Source organism: Peromyscus californicus, unplaced genomic scaffold (assembly GCF_007827085.1).
Source record: "Peromyscus californicus insignis strain IS unplaced genomic scaffold, ASM782708v3 Scaffold_11__1_contigs__length_118956290, whole genome shotgun sequence".
NCBI classification, from domain to species: domain Eukaryota; kingdom Metazoa; phylum Chordata; class Mammalia; order Rodentia; family Cricetidae; genus Peromyscus; species Peromyscus californicus.
In genome coordinates this window covers 83,414,139-83,435,646 of record NW_026294402.1, presented here as the reverse complement: position 1 = coordinate 83,435,646, position 21,508 = coordinate 83,414,139, and the positions used below count along the sequence as shown (strand labels likewise).

At 38.4% G+C, this 21,508-nt stretch overlaps 1 protein-coding gene across 1 annotated transcript; it reads right to left on the bottom strand.

The window, feature by feature from the left end:
* Positions 1–1,316: 1,316 nt before the first annotated feature.
* Positions 1,317–16,141, bottom strand: LOC128105350 (zinc finger protein ZFP2-like). Its single transcript, XM_052730434.1, is given in 6 exon segments — positions 1,317–2,389; positions 13,112–13,209; positions 13,572–13,594; positions 14,367–14,597; positions 15,114–15,209; positions 15,734–16,141. Coding segments are annotated over 6 exon segments (1,929 nt in total).
* Positions 16,142–21,508: the final 5,367 nt, after the last annotated feature.

Sequence of the window (21,508 nt, the reverse complement as noted above, 5' to 3'; positions counted from 1 at the left end):
AATATGCGAGGCATAGGGCACAAAGACAAAGGTGAAAGATCTCTGTTTTCTTCAATCAATTCTTCAATCCCAATAAATTTTCCCCAATGTTTGCAAGAATGTCCTTGGGCCAGGTGGTGTTGGTGCATGCCTTTAGTCCCAGGACCCGGGAGGCAGAAGCAGGAGGATCTCTGTGTGTTTGAGGCCAGCCTGGCCTACAGACCGAGTTCCAGGAAAGGTGACAAACTTACACAGAGAAATCCTGTCTCAAAAACAAGGGGGGGAGTGTGTCACCTTGACTTCACTTTGACATAAACTGGAAAACAATGCCTGCTGTTCTTTGGGTTGCCAAGTCTAGAAATATTGCATATCAGCTGAGTTCATAGTCTCCCAGCAAAGCTCACTTAACTTGTAATGGCCATAGTAGTGGCTGAGAATTGCAGGCTAGGTCCAGAGATATAAGAAAAAGTTCTCTGGGGGACACGTAGCCACTCTGCTACACAGTATTATTCCTTTGCACACACTTTGTGATATATGTCAATGCCTCTTTTCTACATGTTCTGGATGTTCTTCAATACTATAAGACTTTTCCTAGAATGTGCTGTCTGATATTTCCTTAGGTGTGATGTATAGTTAATGAATGGGCTTTCAACATTATAGGCATTCCTTTCTCAAGTGAGTTCTCTGATGCATGCTGTGGGGAAATTTCTACTGGACAGATTCCATAATTATTCCATTCACAGAGATTTTCCTCACAGGATTATTTCATATTTAACAAGGTGTGACTTCCAGACAGTTTTCTAATGATTACATTTCTAGAAGAGTCTTTTGCCAGTGAAGACTTTCTCATGCATATTAAGGCATGAATGATGCCAAAATGATTTTCAACTTTAATTCTATTCATAGATTTTTTTCAGTTATAAAAAGTGTTTTCCACATTCATGACTTTCATTAAGGTTTTCTCCAATATGAGTTAAATATATTTAAAACATGTTTAAAGCATCTATATTCTTTTACATTCATGTTTCCTCCTATGTAAATACTTAGATGCATTCCAAGTATAGACCTGAAGTGTGGGACATTTTCCCATATGTATTACATTTATGAAAATCTCCTCTTGTGTGAATTTTCTCATAACATTTTAAGGACAAGTTCTGGTGAAACTTTCCTTCACATTCAATATTTTCCTAATGTTTCTCAACCCTGTCAGGGTTCTCTCAGGTTAACTGAGAGTTGTTTTACAGAAAGAACACTTATACTACACACACTCAAGGGAATTCTTGGTCGGAGTGTTTGAAGCATTCTGAGCCTTAAATGTCTTTCTATACCCATCATCATCATACTTCCCCATGTCTGTGAGTTCTCTGATGCCTACTTAGGTTTGATTTCTGTGAAAACGTTTTTCTACATATATTAGGTTCATAGGGATTCTCCCCATAATGAATCAATTCATGTACAATGAGAGATTATTTGCAGCCAAACATTTTCCCACACTGAATGCATTCATAGATCTTTTCACCTATGTGAATTCTATAATGCTTACTAAGGACTAACTTCCACTGAAATGTTTTCCCACACTTACTACATTCATAGGGTTTCTCACCTGTATGAATTATCTGATGTTTGTTGAGATATGACTTGTTTTGAAAGGCTTTTCCACACTCTTTACATTCATATGGTTTCTCACCTGTGTGAACTTTCTGATGAGTTTTGAGGTATGACTTATTTTGATAGGCTTTTCCACACTCTTTACATTCATATAATTTCTCATTGTTGTGAATTCTCTGATGCCTCCTGAGGTCTGATGTTTGGTCAAAGGCTTTCCCACACTCATTGCATGCATAGGGTTTCTCACCAGTGTGAGTTCTATGGTATGTGTTGAAGTAAGACCTGTTATGGAAGGTTTTTCCACATTCTTCACATTCATATGGTTTATCACTCTTGTGAGTTCCCTGATGCATTTTGAGGTATGACTTCTTTAGAAATGCTCTTCCACATTCTTTACATTCATATGGTTTCTCACCTGTGTGAGTTCTCTGATGCATTTTGAGATACCAGTTATGTTGGATGGCTTTACCACATTCGTAACATTCAAAGGGTTTCTCGCCAGTATGAGTTCTCTCATGTACAATGAGGGCTGACTTATGCCAGAAGGTTTTATCACATTTACTACAACCATAGGGCTTTTCTCCTGTGTGAATTCTCTGATGACTAGTAAGGGAAGATTTAGTGCTAAAGAGTTTCTCACACTGGATACATACATGGGCTTTCCTTTGGTTATATGTTCCCAGATGAACTGTAAGGTCTGATTGGCTAGTAAAGGTTTTTTTACTTTCAAGGCATTTACAAGATTTGCTCCCTGAGTATGTTTCTTGGTGTTCAGTGAGGTTGCCATCCACATTGTAGAAACCTAAAAGGACCAAAAAAAAAAATCATTTCTGTGAATTACACTTTAGGTTTTCTAATGGAATTCTCATGTTCATGCTAAGAAATTTTTCCTATCTTACTAGCATAGTGTTTTAAGATCATATTAAGTATTAATTTATAAACTTTAGATATAACATACTGAAACACACTAATAGGTTAACATATTTTTTCTCACTTTATTTTATTTTTGTGAAGAAATATTTTGTTAAAATATCAAGCTGGGTGGTGGTAGCCGACGCCTTTAATCCAACACTTGGGAGGCAGAGGAAGGAGGATCTCTGTGAATTTGAGACCAGCCTGGTCTACATAGCCAGTTTCAGGACAGGCTCCAAAGCTACACAGAGAAACCCTGTCTTGAAAAACCATAAATAAATAAATAAATAAATAAATAAATAAATGAAATATTCATTAATTGCTCGGCATACTTTTCCACTCAGATAATGGTTACATTTTTTTACAATGTTCTATTTTCATATATATTTTGATATATGACAATTGTGACCTTATCTTTCTTGCATTCTCTTTATTCTGGTATAAATTGGGCAATAATTTCTAGAACATCTTCTTTGCAGATTATGAGAGAAGTCCAATGGACTGCTTCCTAACCTGAAGCTTCCCTTATGGCCATGAATTTGCATCTTAGTTGGTTTAGAATTACTACTTCAGGAGTGGTCATGGATTGTGAGTTTTTCAAACATGAAATTTCTTCCTTTCCTCTTCCACACAAAACAGATACCAGTAATTGAGGTCTTAACAGAACAACATGTGCTATTCTTTTCAAAACCAGAATAAATACAAGGAAACAACTGTTCACCACCACCCTGGGGAAATATGTATGTTATATATCATCTCTAAAGTGTCTATCTACTTGTGATCTCAAGAGCTTTGACATTCACCTCCAAATTGTTGATACACACTCCTGTGTCTTATAATCCATAGCTTTTCAAGGATGTTATCATGTTTACAGAGACATTGCTTCTTTTAGTTTTATAAAAAGTAGAATCTTCTGCCATTTCTCATTATTTTTGTTGCTTTAGAATGACAGAAAGAAAATAGAGGGGGCCGGGCAGTGGTGGCACATGCCTTTAATCCCAGCACTCGGAAGGCAGAGCCAGGTGGATCTCTTTGAGTTAGAGGCCAGCCTGGGCTACCAAGTGAGTTCCAGGAAAGGCGCAAAGCTACACAGAGGAACCCTATCTCAAAAAACCAAAAAAAAAAAAAAATAAATAAAAAAAAGAAAAGAAAAGAAAATGGAGGGGAATGCTGCGCTCAGACTATACTCCCCATTTTTTTTTTAAAAAAAAAAAAAAAGAAGAAGAAGAAGCCTGAGGTTTTTGGTTTGTTTTTTTTGTTTTTTTCTTTTTTTTTGGTTTTTTGTTTTTTTTTTTTTGGTTTTTTGAGACAGGTTTTCTCTGAGTAGCTTTGTGCCTTTCCTGGAACCCACTCTGTAGACCAGGCTGGCCTTGAAATCACAGAGATCCACCTTGCTCTGCCTCCCAACTGCTGGGATTAAAGGTGTGCACCACCACACCTGCCCAGTGCTGAGTTCTTCAATATGAAAACATATTTCATTTCTCCTTGATTCTTAAGTAGGAACACCTCTACCTATGTTGGGTCCTCCTTCTGATTTCTTAGGTCATGCCTCACAAGTCTAACTTTTAGATCTCTTTCTCTATTTTCTTATCAACTACCTAAGTAAAATACTCTATAACTTAAACACCATCTGTTACTCACTATACTCTGGTTCAACATTACATATAGATTTACTGTGACTCCTTAGTGTAAATAAACTTATCTGTCCTTTACCAAAATGTTAATTCCATGAAGAAAGGACACAAGTTTTACATTTTTATTGATGTTCAATATATAAAATGACCAGCACTTGAAATCTGCTTCATTAAAATGTGCTAAAACAAAAACAAACACATGAAAAAATGTCTGAAAACAAAATCCCCATGAGATTGGAGTGTAAGAGGCAACTGAAACTATGAAAAAAGAAGTACCAGAGGAAATTATCAAAAAACAGATGTCAAAGATTAGACTTCGAGTATAAATCTTAGAAAATTTTCATCAAATGAAAGGTAGGAACATATTCAAGAGAATTCTCCTTGTAGAGTATGTAATGAACAAGTTTGTGCCCTCAGATATGGAACTTGGGACAAATTGGTAAAATGGCCAACCTATGCTAGACATGATCTCCCCATCCATGAGTACAACTAATCTGGCAGACTCTGGTTTGCAGTTTCCTCTGCTGTCCATGGCTCTTCTCACTGTTCCAATTTGAAGATCAACTCAGGATTAGGAAAACATTGTCCTGGTAATAAAAAATAGTGTAGGGCTTAGAGAAAATTTCTGCTAATAAGGTTCTTTGAAGAAAGACAAAAACAGGTTTTAAGATCTGTGCAACCAAAGTGCAAATGTGGACCTTTCACTAGAGAGCACTGAACAATCCTAATGTGTGGCCTAGAACCTTACCCCTAAACAGCTTTAGGTCTCACATTTGTTCAATGTTTACTGCACTGAAATGTTTACTGCTTGCTCCTGAGACTACTTACCCAGGGACACCAGGCTGCTGTATGTCTCCAGCATCACATTCCTGTACAGCACCCTGAGTATCATCAAGATTTTGCCACTCCTCCCAGGTGAAGTTCACAGTGACATCCTCAAATGACACCAAATCCAGTAACAGCACATTTCTCCTTAGTCAATTACTCTATGCTTATAAACAGGAACCTGAAGAACCAGCTTCTCTTAAGGAGTGGAAGGCTCTCATGTATATTTTACATTATAATTTCCCCTGCTTATATAGTGAAGAAAAAGAAATATCAAAGAACTATTCTGATATTATTGACTTATGAATGGACTACAATGATTACCATATAGATTAAAACCTTCACTGTTGGTGTAAGAGAACCAAGGCTATTCAGGTAACTAGGCCTTAATCACATAGGGCTGCATGTGAGGCATGAACATACCCAGGCCTCGCTTCCCCTCTTAGGGGTTGGAGGCAGCCTCACTACTGTCATGTTGTATGGCTCATGCAATAATAATCGCCACTCCCAAAGAAAGAGTGACCCTTGTCACTAAGTCATGCAGCATAAGTCATATGTTAACCAAACCTGCTTCCTGAAAGACCTCCCCTTCCTCAGGAACCTTTGAAAATATAACCTTTGCTTCACCTGGCATGGCTGAAACTCTCCTTCAGCACCCTGTCTCAATCACACAAGCAACCACACACCATAGTAACAGTCCTATACACAGTATCATCATATATAGGTGAATGAACCTCCCCGTACTGTGACAACAGGAAAACATAAAATTGAAGGAACTGATTGTGAAGTGAATGATTCTGTATTTACATATCTAGACTAATTCCTTTTTTTCTTTTTCTTTTTTTTTTTTTGGTAGGGAATAAGGGGGTTGTTTGTTTTTTATTTTGGTCTGGTTTGGTTTTGGTTTTTCAAACAAGGTTTTCAGACAAGGTTTCCCTGTGAAGCTCTGGCTGTCCTGGAACTCACTATGTACTCCAGGATGGTTTAGAACTCAGAGATTCACCTGCCTCTGCCTCCTGAGTGCTGGGACTAAAGGCATGGGCCACCACAGCCTGGCAACTACTGGGGGAGAAGGTTTCTCTGTGTAGCAGTCTGGCTGGCCTGGAACTCGCTTTGTAAACCAGGCTGGCCTCTAACCCACAGGAATCCACCTACCTCTGCTGGGATTAAAGGTGTATACCACCAGCAGCCAGCTAGATATATCTAGACTGATTTCAGTGGTAAGTGCATGTCAGAGGAGCAGCAGGTGGCAATTAAAGTTAGAGAAGTCAGCCCACCAGGAAGCAAAGCTTTGATAGGTGAATCTTGGATAGGAAAGGCCCCAAGGGCTTCAGCCCCATAATGTCTCTTGCTACTGCTGTGTGTTTATATGTTTGCTGCTGCCATTTTTCACTGGTATCTGGCATGGTGTGAATGGGCATGGGAAGATCCCTGTTGCCTTTATCGTAGTGTGATTACCTCATGGAAGCATCCAGCTCTGCTGGGCATTTTTACCAATGGATTATTGTGAAGATGATTTCTTCCTAAACTGTACTGTAACTAAAGTAATGACTTTACACAATAGTAGTGTTAGTTTAAATAGGATTTTTTTTCTTGTTTTGTTTGTTTGTTTGTTTGTTTGTTTTTCAAGACAGGGTTTACTCTTTGTAGTTTTGGAGCCTGTCCTAGATCTCACTCTATAGACTAGGCTGGCCTTGAACTCACAATGATCTGCCTGGCTCTGTCCCCCGAGTGCTAAAATTAAAGGCATGAACTGCAGCCACCACTGCCGCCGCCACCACCGCCACCTGGCTTAAATAGGATTTTGATGATTGACAGTCTTCAATAAATACAGTAAGAGATTATGTTAAAGGTTAGGTTAGTGGAAAAACTAATATAGCTAAAATTAAGATACAATATTGCCCCTGCCCCTTATAAAGCAGGGGCTACAGAGGATAGAAAATAAGAATGAGAAAATGTCTCTTGAAGAGCCCTATAGACATTGACTAGTGACTTAGGTTAATGATTAAGAAAAACAATTGAAGCCAGGCAGTGGTGCTGCACGCCTTTAATCCCAGCACTCAGAAGGAAGAGCCATGTGGATCTCTGTGAGTTCAAGGCCAGGCTGGGCTACAAAGTGAGTTCCAGGACAGGCTCCAAAGCTACACAGAGAAACCCTGTCTCAAAAAAACAAAAAAAAAAAAGAAAAGAAAAAAGAAAGAAAAACAATTGAGTCCCAGTAGCCCAGATAGCTTAAATTCTTTTAACCTTAATGTTGGGAGATGTGCTCACAGGTTTTGGTGTACATGATAGCTAAAGCAAAGCTTTAAATAAATAATGACTTGAGGTTAGGTTAAAAAGTTTTTGTTAATTGGCTCTTAGGTAAAAATATCTTGGAAAACGATTTAAAGGCATACTTTATTAGTTCACCAACTTTGTGGCTTCCCCCTCAATCCTTGAGTTGCTGGAGGCTGGTCCACATGGCAGCAATAGGTAAGCTTTATATGCCGACTGGTATTGCTTACAGGTTAAAGGTGTGTACTCTGACTTTCCAATATTTCCTTGTCCATACAAATAACTGCTTATTACTTGTTATTTGTAAGACCTACTAATTCCAAAATTATAGTATAATACTGTGAAGTTGTATCAGAACAGGTAAGTGATTTAAGCGGATCTGGATTTCAACAGCCATTCCCTGGAAAAACAAGAAAGGCTTATGGGATAGTCAGAAGGAAGAAAAGAGAGTGAGACATGGGAGTGTGTTCAGATACAGAGGAGGAAACACACACACACACACACACACACACACATACACACACACAATGTAAAAAATTATATTCTGAACTCAATTTTAAAAAAATGAGTAAGATAAAAATTGTAGACCAAGGCATAAACTGCTACTGGAGGGAAACTGATGCATGAAATAAAATATTAGGAAGAATAAGCTAAGATCGGTAATCTAAGTTTGTGCCTTTTGAGAGCAGAAAGACAAAAATTGAATACAGCAATGGGAGAAGAAAAAGAATCAAAGAATAAATCAATGAAATTAAAATAAAAAGTTAGCATAGAGAGCACACACACACACACAGAGACACATCACACACTCTACTCAACAATTGAGGGGTAGAACTATTCTGGACTTGAGTTCAGTTCTCAGGTAGAAATCAAAGGAAACACCTTTAATCCCAGCACTCGGAAGGCAGAGGCAGGCGGATCTCTGTGAGTTCAAGGCCAGCCTGGGCTACAGAGTGAGTTCCAGGACAGGCTCCAAAGCTACAAAGAGAAACCCTGTCTCGAAAAACCAAAAAAAAAAAAAAAAAAAAAAAAAGACAAAGAAAAGAAAAGAAATTGATGGGACATAGGCTACAAAGTCAAGAAGAAGGCAGATATAGATGACAAAAATCTTGACTTTAGTGTTAAAGAAGAAACAGAAAAGTCACCAAAACAGAACATTATGTTGACCCATAACACAAATCCCCAAAGTAAAATCCCATATATGCTCTGAATATAAATCCTTTAAATAAGAAACCAATATCAAATCAAGAGTCTAGGAATGACTCAATATTCAGAAATTAAATACTATACTTTGAAATAAACTTGGAGCTAAGCAATATACATGAAGAATACTGAAGTGAATTTGAATACTGACTTTTGGGAGTGGGCCACAACTACTAGGCAATTCTTCCATCTTTGGTGGAAACTAAATTCTCTTAGGCCTTATCTGTAGCAACTGGTTTGATCAATGAAACATGGCAAAGGTACCATCTGGGAAATTCATAGGCAAGGCTGCAAAAAGTCACACAGTGAGGGGGTCCCTGCAGGTGTCATACAGGGAAGCAAACCACTGAAGAGATAAGAATGAAAACTGAGGGTTTGGGATTTAGCTCAGTGGTAGAGCACTTGCCTAGCAAGAACAAGGCCCTGGGTTCAGTCCTCAGCTCAAAAAAAAGAGAATGAAAACTTGAGCTGAGTAGTGATGGCTCATGCCTTTAATCCTATTACTTGGGAGGCAGAAGCAGGTAGATCTCTGAGTTTGAGGCCAGCCTAGTCTACAGAGCAAGTTCCAGAACAGACAAGGCTACACAGAGAAACCCTATCTCAAAGAAAGGAAGAAAAGAAAGAAAGAAAGAAAGAAAGAAAGAAAGAAAGAAAGAAAGAAAGAAAGAAAGAAAGAAAGAAAGAAAACCTGGTGCAGATTGACTTTGTCAACCTGGATCAGACTTTGGGGAGTCTAATGCCAGGTATTCATTGTCAGCATATTTAAAACACAGCACAATTTGGGAAAAGGTTTCTAGGCAAAAATTGGTCCAATCAATCCAATTCCAGGTGCACAATAAAGCTCAAAGTGTGACTACAAAGAAACTCCTTTACAAGGTACATGTGACCATGAGGGTGAGTTCTATAGCTAAAAGACCTAGAATCTAGATTGGTCTCTGACCAATGCATAGAGGTGAGCAGACTATAAAGTGCAAGGAACATCTTCCCTAAGGATTGGTAACTATCTAGGGAGGGAAGAGTCTGGAATAACCATTCTGGTGAATTTGGGCAATGTCTGCCTCTGTAGCAAAATCTAGGTGAGGTCTGCCTCTGTAGCAAAAGGTGGGTGAGGTCTGCCTCCACAGAAAGGAAAGAAGTCACCAGGTCGTTAACAAAATCCACTCTCAGCTTTCTGGATGGAATAGTGGTATTTGGTTTTTAACTCCTCCATTGAGGAAACATTCCTGCAATGATTAACATTCCTGGTTCTCTTGGGTCTTCTCTGTGAGTAAAAGGGCCTCTGTACCCCCAACAACACAGCTCTGTTAGGAAGCTAGGCATTAGATAGGAAATCCAGCTATCCTGAGACAACCAAAGAAGCACAATGAAAATCCAGAAGAACCCTTCTTCCTAGGACACATGGAAATTCCTGCAGCTGCCCACTGTCAGGCAACAGTGAGTGTTCTTGTACATCATCCCAGTTCTGCTTTCAGGGACCCACTCCAGCTGCCAGATCACTGCAACACTGAGTTAAAACCAGCCAGCAGAGAATCTCTATAACAGAACCAGCAGTCATAAACTATTCTAAGTTGTCACATTTTTTTTATATTTATTTATTATGTATACAGTGTTCTGTCTGCAAGTATACCTGCAAACCAGAAGGGGGCAATAGATCTCATTAAGGAAGGTTGTGAGCCACCATGTGGTTGCTGGGAATCGAACTCAGGACCTCTAGAAGAACAGCCAGTGCTCTTATCCGCTGAGCCATCTTTCCAGCCCCAAGTTGTCACATTTTTAGGATGGTTTTTGATCCATGGTTTGAATATGAAAGATCCTCCACAGATTCATGCACCAGATGCTTGGTCACAAACTGGTGACATTACTTTTTTTTTTTTTTTTTTTTTTTTTTTTGGTTTTTCGAGACAGGGTTTCTCTGTGTAGCTTTGCGCCTTTCCGGGAACTCACTTGGTAGTCCAGGCTGGCCTCGAACTCACAGAGATCCACCTGCCTCTGCCTCCCGAGTGCTGGGATTAAAGGTGTGCGCCACCACCGCCCGGCCGACATTACTTTTAAAGGGAAGAAAACTTCAGGAAGTTGGGACCAGCTAGAAGAAATAGATCACTGGGGTCATGTCCTTCCTTGTACATTATAGTCTCTGGCCCTTTCTGGCCTCTTTGATTGCTTTCTACAACCAGAAGAATACGTTTCAAAGCCACTCATACCTACCAGTGTGATATATGATGTTCTCTTCCAGGACAGGAGACCAGGACACCATAGACTCAACAACCTTCAATTACCATGAGTAACAACAACAAAGAGTCCTTTCCAATAGGTTCTTGCTCTCCAGTTATCATGCTACAACAACAACAAAAGCCTAAATCAAGAATAGCTAGCTAAATAAAATATAATCTGTTATGTAGAAATGGGATTTTGTCTTAATAAAAAGTTATACACCGTGACCCTGTCATTGCAAGTAAGGTGAGGTCTAAAGGTTACCGGAATTTCAAGCTAGAAGGACACCACAACACTTGATGAGGGTGTGAAGGGGGATCATAAATGTATTGTCAGAAATGGGTGAAAAATAGGGAGGAAGTAAACAGGGATATGAGCAAAATTCTTACCTAACAGTACACACAAAAGGGTAAGCGCAACTGAGTAACTCATGGGACTGTCTAAGCAAATTCCTGGGGAAATGTACAAAATACGACCTAGTTACCTATCTCTACCTTTGAAAAAATGCAGAGGACAGCCCAAGCTATACAGAGAAACCATGTCTCAAAACACCAAAAGAGTCTGTGTCAAATTGACCTCAAATTAGCAACCACAATACATACCAGTGCTCCAGCTTGACACCATTAAGTGGAATCCCATAGGTAGATCATATTTTTATGGTGTTAGAATGCAGCTGAGGGTCCTGAGTACACTTAAAAGGGGCTTGAACAGCCAAATAGAGCCTGAGTCTCTGAGACTACTCTCAGTATCTAAGCATAATTACTTAATGTCAAATACACAAAAACAAGCAAACAAAAATCACTATGAAATAAGGTTACTTTATGGAATATGTGGACTACAGAATAAAAGGTAATATAGTCTACCATTTTTTCATTTAATAGTATTTTAATATTTAATAGCAATAACAAAAGTAACATTACAGTAGGGAATACTTAAAAATCACTATGGTACTGGATTTCAGATTTTCCCGTGGAGAAGTAAGACCAGACAGGGTTTTTGAAGGTGCCAGAAGGGTACTTGTGTATGAGGGAACTCTTGGCAACATTCACAAAACTTAAACATCCCTCCTCACAATCAAGGAACACACCAACTTGGCCCAGTGGCTTCTCTATATAGTGCTGGAGCACTGGGCATGTGGTGAGGAGACTGTAATCATTACCCTCCTTCACACACACAAGAAGAAATGCACCTTCAGATTCAATCACTTGGTTTCTATTCCTTAACAAGGAATCCTTACAGACCCCTACAGCCCAGTCCCAAGAGTCCTTCAAATCAATCTCCCAGTAATATTTCCCTAAGATGAAGCTCTGTGAACTCCAGGTAGCAGAATAGCATCCAGCAAAATCCGCAGATGTATCTTTATGGTGAGGTCTGAAGCTCAATCTTCTCATGGCATTAAAGAGGTTTATCTTGTGATGGATCATTGTTATGTTTGGTAAGGAAATGCGCACTGTGGGAAGAAACAACATTTAGGTAAAATGATTGCTTACATTTCTCAGGTGAGAGAGGTCCATAGATTATTCGAGATTTTAAAAAGAGAAGGTAAGACCTGAGATTAAATTTGGCTCAAATACACCAAGACTTTAAATTACACCTGCCTCAGGGAAGATGTGTGCATTGCAGCAAGGGCCAGAGCAAAGGCTGTGCTCATGGATCTACATGAAAAGTTATTTTTATGTAGATATAAGTAGTGATAACTTTCATATTGGTGTTTTCATTTGCATCTAACTGAGCATATTTGTACTCAAGGAGAATCTAAATATGCTCTAGAAGTGGATCCCTGAATGTATCTGTCCTCCTTTAACCTCTGGTACATCTGATACTCTTTCTCTGTGAGGTTACAATTGACATTTAGATCTACAAGGAGGATTTAGACACTGCCTCATGTCCTATCAATTTGTTTCATTTTCATTGCTCATGATACATGGCTTTGTCTGTTAAGTTATTTTATGACTTTTTTTGTTCCTTTGGTGATAGGGTCTTTCTATTTGTCCTAGACTGGCATAGAACTCAATGTGTTGACCAGACTGTCCTCAAATCATTGGCAGTCCTCCACACACTAGGTTTTTGATGCTGGGATTACTAGTGTGCACTTCTTTATCTTGTGTATTTTTTAATTTATGGAGTAAAATGCAATGTAAGAAATTAATTTCTCACACATTGAAAAGAAAATAATCAAATATCTCCATCACTGGCTACACTTCCTTTGAATTATACTGTCCAGAGTGAAATAACCATTCTACTCAATGAACAAATGATAGTCTCTTTTCGGGTACTATTACCTACAACATGATATTAGTATCTATTTCTGTTTGTTGGTTTGTTTGTAAGATGACCATGGGATTCAATAACAATACAATGTGACTTACCTAGACATATTTCTGGGGAGTTAAAATACTGCATTTGCAAAGGTTATTTCATTATTGAAAGTTAGCTCTGGTCATTTTATCAGTGGAGACACTCACCTTGGAACTGGTTGTAACTTTCGGTCAGTCCAGTGATGGGTAGGGCATTGAGTTCTGTCTTAATAGGCTGTGGCATGCTCAGCTGCATTGACTCACTTCTGCAAGGAAAAGAAAATATTGACCTCCGTGGTGCTAAAGATATCACACTCTGATTAGGAAAAACTTCATTCCAAGTTCAGCCAAACACCTCAGTTTACAGAAGCCTGACAACTTGAGTTCAATCCTTGGAACCTTTGATGGAAGGAGAAAGATGTCCTCTGACCTGCACACATGTGCAAGTACATGCACACAAACTCACACACACATAAAAATAACAAAACAAGTAAAAGAATCCCAAAAATATCACACTAAAACAATTGAGTATTTTCTATATAAAAGACATCTGCACTTCCTAAGGCAACTTGGACAATTTTATAGCATATTTTTGGGTATCCGGACTTGCACTGATGGCTAAACTCACCTTCTGAACATGTGGTCCAAACTCTGCAAAGAAAACAAGAAAAACTTAGATATCTGAAGAAATGAAATGCAATGTTAATTTCTAAAGTTCATATAAATGCCAGTCAACATCACACCAATCTATCCTGGTAAATTATATTCATGTCTTAAGATGATGCCAACCAAATAGATTAGCAGAACTCAAATTATTGATGGAATCAGACTAAAGAGTAATTTCAGAAGGACAAGGGTATGGACTGTACATTGCTTTTGAACCCCCACCTGTCTGCAAAGGTAACTTTCCCTGAGCTTCTCTACAAGCCATAGGGATACTTTAGCTAAGGATACTTCAAAAGGGTGGCCTTACCCCTGCATGGTGCTTCACTTGTGTATTTCAGAATTGCATGATTAGAAGCCTGAGCATTACTGTGAGTTGCAAGGTATCATGTACTACCAAATAGGATCCTTTCTCAAAATGCCAACCTCCTAAAGGACTCTCAAAAACACCGCCCTCAAACAGAAGATTAAGCCACAGGTTACTTTAATATTGTACACAATATATAAGCAGAGGTAAAGAATGCTGGAAAGAGAAATCACTGAATTTCAGTTATCAGAAAAGCAAGGCACAAAAGCCAAAAGTTAGGACATAATCCCTGAAGAATCTATGGACATAATTTCAAAAAGTTTCTTCTTTCAAGATTATTACAGAATTTTGTTTCTCCAGAAAATTTGTCAAAAGGAAACTCCCTAAAAAAATGCAGGATATATTGAAAGCTATCTTAGTATAACAATCACCACGGTGGGCCTCCATGCTCACCTGCAGCAGAACCACATATGGCTCCTGGGACATTGCCAGCAGCTCCTGGTACATTTCTTTTAGTTCTTTTCTCTTTTGCACCATCATGGATTCACTTGTCCTGAGTTTCTCTAAAACACATTGGCCTTCATTTCTCATAGACTCAATGTGTTTCTCTTCCTCTTCACAGAGGAGTGGATGCAGTTTCCTATACTCTGTCCTGATCATTTCTTCCCGAAGAGTCAAGTAGTCCTGAAGAAAAAAAAGACATTCCCAATCATCTTTGCAAAGTACTTTGTCCTCCATCATTTCATCCTCCTATGCTTAAATTCCACAAATGTTTTGTATAACTCTGATGCATATACTCAGATTGACTGTCTTCACACCTCAGAAAATGTAAATGCCTTGGTTTCATTTATTTCTTCTTTATTAATTACACAGGCAATCCAACCCTAAGATGTATTTACACCTGTATTAGAGGTGCAGAGGTGCCTGTAAAAAAGATTGATCATTCATATGTTCACAAAGTTGTGAAACTCTACATGTAGTCATAAAGTCTAACGCAGTGTGCAGAACAGTCAGCCATTCACTCATTAGACCCAGACTCTTCTACAGAAGCAGACCATTCATTCCAAGAGCAGAGATGTATTATACACTCAGAATTAGAGGTGAGCAGGACACATATTCCAAGCATCCTATCCCAGGCCTTATGGCGAATTTTAAAAATATCTGCATCAGGCTTATTTTAAGCATGGTTCTCATACTCACCATCCAAAGAGTTCTCATTCTGTTCTCTGCCTCTAAAATCTTTTGATTTTCTTGGACCTTCTCCCATAAAGATGCCATTTGCTTCAAAAGTCTGTCCTGTAAAAAAACAATGAATATCAATTTTGAAAAATATTACTGATTGACAGACTCTTGGGCAATCAATACAATTATTGTAGTGAGAGTACCAGAATCAAAATTATCGTTCATTTTTTTCTTTTTCTAGCTATGAATATTAGATGAGCCCACAGAATTAGAAAATGCAGCTTACCCTTTTGCTCAGGTATATTGATGAATTATTTTGATTACATGTTTGGCTGTACCTGACTCCCATGTACTTTTCCTAATTTAGTCTCCAGCCATAGACACTTTTAAAAGATAGGAAGTTAGTGTTGCACTTTCCAGTGACCTGGGCATAATGTATCATAAAATACAAATGATTTTTACACTCAGGGTACCCCAAAGGATGTTTACATTCCTAGTCACCCTTTATTCATTAGATGTTAATGAAGTACCACCATTCTGAAAACAATGCCTTTGTCATAATGAGGACCAGCATCTTCCTGTGGTTTTCTAAGCCTACCTCTCTTCAGCTTGCAAGTTCTCTCAGAAGCATCACTTACCATTTGATCCTCAGCAGCTGCTTCAATGGGACAGTGTCTGTGTCCTCTGTGCTCATGGGAGTTAGAACAGAGTTGACAGAGGAAGATCCTGTTCTCAGCACAGAAGATCCTCTTAGTATCCTCGTGGGTCACACACTTTTGCTCCTCAGAGCTCAGGTCCTTCATGAGGCTGGCTTGTCTGACAATGGACACCAGCTTCTTCAAAACAATGTTGGTTCTCAAGTCCTTCCCATATTGTTCTCTACACAAAGGGCATCGTTCAGGAGGTTGGATGTCTTCCCAGGAAAGGTGGAGGCAAGCTCGACAGAAGCTGTGACCACAGCTTATGGTGACTGGGTCTGTCAGGCACCTCAGGCAGATGAAGCAGGTGAGTTCTTTCTGGAAGGCTTGTGAGATGTCTGACTCCATTTTTCTGAAGGAAGAAAAGCAGAAGAATTGCTATTATTCCACCCCAGAGAAGCCAGAAACAGCACAAAAACTGATGCAAGTTGTGATTTAATTCTGTTTATGGCAAAGCAGGCTTCATTTTCCAGGAACAAAAAATCAAGATAAGTATAGGATTGCAGTTGCTGATCTTTCCTCTTTCACTCTTCTTGACAGAAATATAGATTAGTCTGATGTCCTTCGGAGCCATTCCACCTGCATCTTCTTTGGAGACTCCCTTCAGATTAGTGTCTTGGTTGCTGGTCTGAGACATGCTTTCCAAGTGTTTATAAATAAATATACACTAGAGTGATCAAACTCCTTCAAGTCTACATGTTGACTTTTCACTACAAACATAAGTAGGTTAAACACACCCTTCTTTGTTGGCTATCCAAGAAAACACTCCCTTTTTCACATGGTCCCTAGTAAATGCTTTGCTTAATTTCTGATTTTAGCATCTTAGTCCTTCACATCCTATTATCACGCCCCTTGACACCTGAAGGCAACATTAGTTACTTGTCTTCTTTCTGATGCAAACAGTTAACAAGAATTAGAATTAGGGGGGTCATAATTCAAGGATATGTCCATCATTGTGGGGAAGAAATGGTGGCAGGAGCTTGAGAGAGCTGGTGGCATTGCATCCAAAATCAGCAAAAAGAAAGCAAGGAACACTTGCTGCTCAGCTCCTGTTACCTTTTCATTAGTTTGAGACCTCAAACCATGGAATGGTCAAGTGATCTCATGAGCATTTAGTGTGGATCTTACCAACTGTAGTGAATCTACCCCCCAATAATCCTTCACAGACATCCCCAGAGGTTTCCATATCTATCCTAAATCCCATCAAGTTGAATTCTGGAAACTTGTTTGTTTATCAAAGATACAGAGGCTGGCTTCAGTTTATGGGATGAACCTTGAGGCATAAATGTGGATGTCATACTCTATCAGACTTTCCTATTTAATCAACAGGCACCCATTGTTCCTTCTCTTGGAAGGTCTACACAAATAAAGAATCTCGGATTGAGTGAGATAAACATCCCACAAATAACTTCAGCTTCAGTGGTCTGAAGCAAATGGACTCTATGGCTTTAGCTGGTGGTCCTATTTAACTTGAAAATAATACTAATACTCATTGTCAAGATTATTTTAGAAAAGAGATGAAGACTCAAATGCTACCTCCCTTAACTTACTTAATCACCCCTATTTGGAATTTTTTTCTCTATATTAGTTTCTTCATTTTTTTGAATGCCTAATGCTGTAAAAAAATACAGGCTTACAGCACAATGGGAGAACCCGGGAGGGCAGAAGTTGCTACTGATGTATTACAATCTTGCTTATCAGTTGTTAACGCCCAATATGAAGGATATACAGATGGGAAAATTCCCTTAAGCATTCAGGAGGGTGGATCCTGACAGGAAATTAACATAGGGAGGATATCAAGGTCAAGGTCAGAAAGCAAGCCAACAGTTACCCAAAATGGGAGCCAGGGCCATACAGGTCCTCCCTTTTACTAAAAAATGAGCTTCTGATACAACATTCCAAAACAATTTATGAATTCACAGAAATAATGAAAACTGAATGCAGAATTTAAAAAATTGCACCAGGTTGTAACCAGGATCTACTTTCCTGAATAGAATATTGTGTTTAATTTTCTCTAATTTAATCACATGTATACCTCCAACCTAGCAAATCAACCAATAGCAGGAAGAGCCAGTTTTTCAAAGATGGTAAACTATTATCAAGCATTATTTCACACTGTGATGTTTCCCTATAGTTTACAACGGGAAATACTAAAATATATTCCTTTGATAAATAATGAGTTTTCACTTTTATACATAATACTCATAGAATATGTCTCTAACTGCTAGTAATTATCAATCTATTCAGAGCAATTATTTTATATATTATACATGTAAAGTTAATTTAGAGGTGTTGATTTCACATCTATGAAATACATACAGAAATACTCTATAAATATTCTTAAAATTTAGAGAAAGATCAAAATTGAAAGTTGGAACATCAGAGCAAAGAAAGACTGTGAATGGATAAACAACAATTATCTACACCTGTAACTCACAATATATTTAAAATGCAAGATGACCAAATGGGAGCAGAATCTCTTTTGATAAATAGCCAAATTTTAAGCATTTTTAAGCAAAAACGTCAGTTTGGTAACAAATTAAAATAGAAAACACCAACTACTTTCAATCTTAAACTATGCACTTACGCAAGAAATCGTCTCCAGCCTCAGCAGTGTTTTGTGGAGACACAGCAATATTAGCTCAGCTCTGGGGTATGATCCTCAATGTGTGGAGGAGATAGATCTAGCAGTCTAGGAGCCACTAGATATGGAGACTCACTCTGTCTGGTATAGAGAACACTGAACCAGGCTGGCCCCTGGAGTGTCCTTATATACTCTCTAAAGACCACGCCCACTTCCTCCCATGTTGCTTTTACTAATGCTGGCTGTAGGTGAGCTCCTGTGAATAGCAGTATTCTAAATGGATGGAAGATTGAATTAACTCTATGGCCAGTATCCACAAACAAATCTCCACAATAAGGTTTCCTGAGGTCATGCTTAGCTGGGTGTGGTAGCTCACACCTTTAATCCTTAGAGTCACAGAGGATGAGCTGCAGAAGCAGGAGGGGTTTTAGTTCAAGGACTGTCTAGGATATACAGTGAGAACTTTTCTAAAAAAGATAAATAAATAGAGTAATTTTACTACAATATTTCACTGTTTCTAAATAATTTATGGTGTGCTTATATTCTTGCTTTTCCTTTTGTAATTTCACAGTTAATGATATCAATCTGTGATTTTAGTAAATATCAACATTAAAGAATTCTCAAAAATTCTTTAGAATTTTGTTCAACTCATTTTTATCATGTTTACCTCAACTGCGATTTCAAAGAGTTTCATCCCTTTCTCTACCCACTCAACTGTCTGTTCTTTTCTTTTTTCTTTTTTTAACACATACTTGGGGAAGCCAGGCAGTGGTGGCACATACCTCCAGTCCTAGCATTCTGGAGGCAGAGGCAGGCAGATCTCTGTGAGTTAGAGGCTAGCCTGGTCTACAAAATGAATTCAAAGCTGTGCTCCAACAATACACGAGAAACTAGGTCTGAATAAATAAAATATTTGATTAACTAAAACCCAAGTGTCTCTGATTTTCCTTGTGAGGGAATTTTCTTGATTGAATCATTTGAAGTGAGAAGCCCCACCTAAATTCAGAAGTTTTGAGGTTTGAGAATCTACCTTAAATCTTAGCTGGTGGCAGCCTATATAAAGGACATGGAAGAAGGAAACTCTCTCATCTTTGCTCTTTGACTTTTTGCTCTCATTCTCACTGGCAAGTTCATCTTATCACTGGTATTAGATTCTATTTCTGGGAGGATTTCAAAGTATGCTGAAGACCAGCTGATACATCCAGCCTTATAGACTGATCCACTTCTCTCTCTCTCTCTCTCTCTCTCTCTCTCTCTCTCTCTCTCTCTCTATATATATATATATATATATATATATATATATATGTGTGTGTGTGTGTGTGTGTGTGTGTGTGTGTGTGTGTGTGTGTGTGTGTGTGCTCATATCCATTTAGTTTTGTTGATGTAGATTCAAAGTGGTTGCTACACTTATCTCTTGGGTTTTAGGTAACTCCACGTTTAGTCAAATTGACAATAAGGAATAGGCATCAGAAGGGATGACCACTTGGTGTAGGATGATCAGTTAGGGAGCTTGTCCCTAATAGAGCCTAATTTTTTGTCTAGGAATGGGACTTTCAAAATTTCCCACATTCATACCAACATATTCATTGTTCTGGTCTTGTTTATGCAGCCATTTCTAGGAGAGAATATTTCACAGCACACTTCCTGGCATTCTGGCTCTCAATATCTTTCTGTCCACTCTTCCACAATATTTCTGGAGCCATTAATGTAGGATATAGAGGTGTATGTTGGGGTTCAGATCCCCATGATCTCTTCATTTTTACATTCTGTCCAGTTTGGTATCCTATGAGTGTCTGCCTGTATGGCCGATCGATTCTTTTCTATGTTCTTATAATTAAGCATGACTAGGTTTTACTTACTTGATCTGAAATCTAATGTATTCTTTAATTAAATAATAAACCAGATCAAGGATTAAATTGTTTCAGGGATTGTGAGTTCAAGGAAATGATAGGCATAACTGCTAGGAGGACTGGCAGAAAAAAAATGTTCTTAGTATTATTTGTCATGCAAGTTGTCAACACTGAGATGTGTTTAGTATTTAGAGAGCACAAGGAACCATAATGGGTAACTGAACACAGCTTTCATGGAGTGTGTAAGATCAGGATGAGAAAGATGATAATATTACATGTAACTTACCAATTAAATACTGGCTGAGGGAACTGGAGTTGTCAGACTGGTGAAGATTTCCTGTATGTAAAGTTTATTTGAGTCTTCTAGCTATAAATATGGTTCAGATAAGGATTATTCCTAACTGGAGTTAGCAGGAACCCTATTAATGGAGTCATGACCTGTGCTATCATTCATGCTGTGGCTTCTCTGTAGCATCTTCCTGGTGTTTGAATTAAAATCATTACAATAACAGTTGTTACCTGATTGAAGACCAGGAGATGGTGCCTCTTGGTTCCCCTTTATGCAGTTTTCTTTGCCTCTAAAGTCATAGCTATGTCTTGGAACACCTTAACCCAAGTTAAAGCCATTTAGGATCTGCCTTTGAGAATACTAGGGCAAAAGAAGTTGGATGATTTGGTTCATTTCAGGAAACTTGGGATGTGAACTAAACTTTATATAGAGCTCCCTGATCCTTCTCTTTTCGGTGAGCTCAGGATTAGGAAGGGAGGCTATAGAATGAAGGCATCCTGAAGTGGAGATTGATCTGTTTCCTCCTTGGGAGATCTCTCTTTAGATCTATACTCCATTTTTAACTAGGTTAATTGTTTTCTTGATGTCCAGTTTTTTTAATTCTTTATATGTTTTAGATATTAGCCCTATATTGGTTGTGTAGTAGTTAAACTTCTTTTCCAATTCTGTAGACTGATACTTTGTCTCAATGATGGTGTCCTATGCCAAACAGAAGCTTTTCAGTTCCATGAGATCCTATTCATTAATTGTTGTTCTTAGTGCCTGTGCTATTGGTGCTCTGTTCAGAAAGTCTTTTCCTGTCCTAGTGAGTTCAAGGCTATTCCCCACATTCTCTTCTATCATATTCAATGTATGTGGCTGAGATCTTTGATCTATTTAAAGTTGAATTCTATACAGGGTGATAAATATTGATGTATTTGTAGTCTTCCACATGAGCCCATCTAGTTTGATCAGTTATATTTCTTAAAGATGATGTCTCCATTTTTGTATAT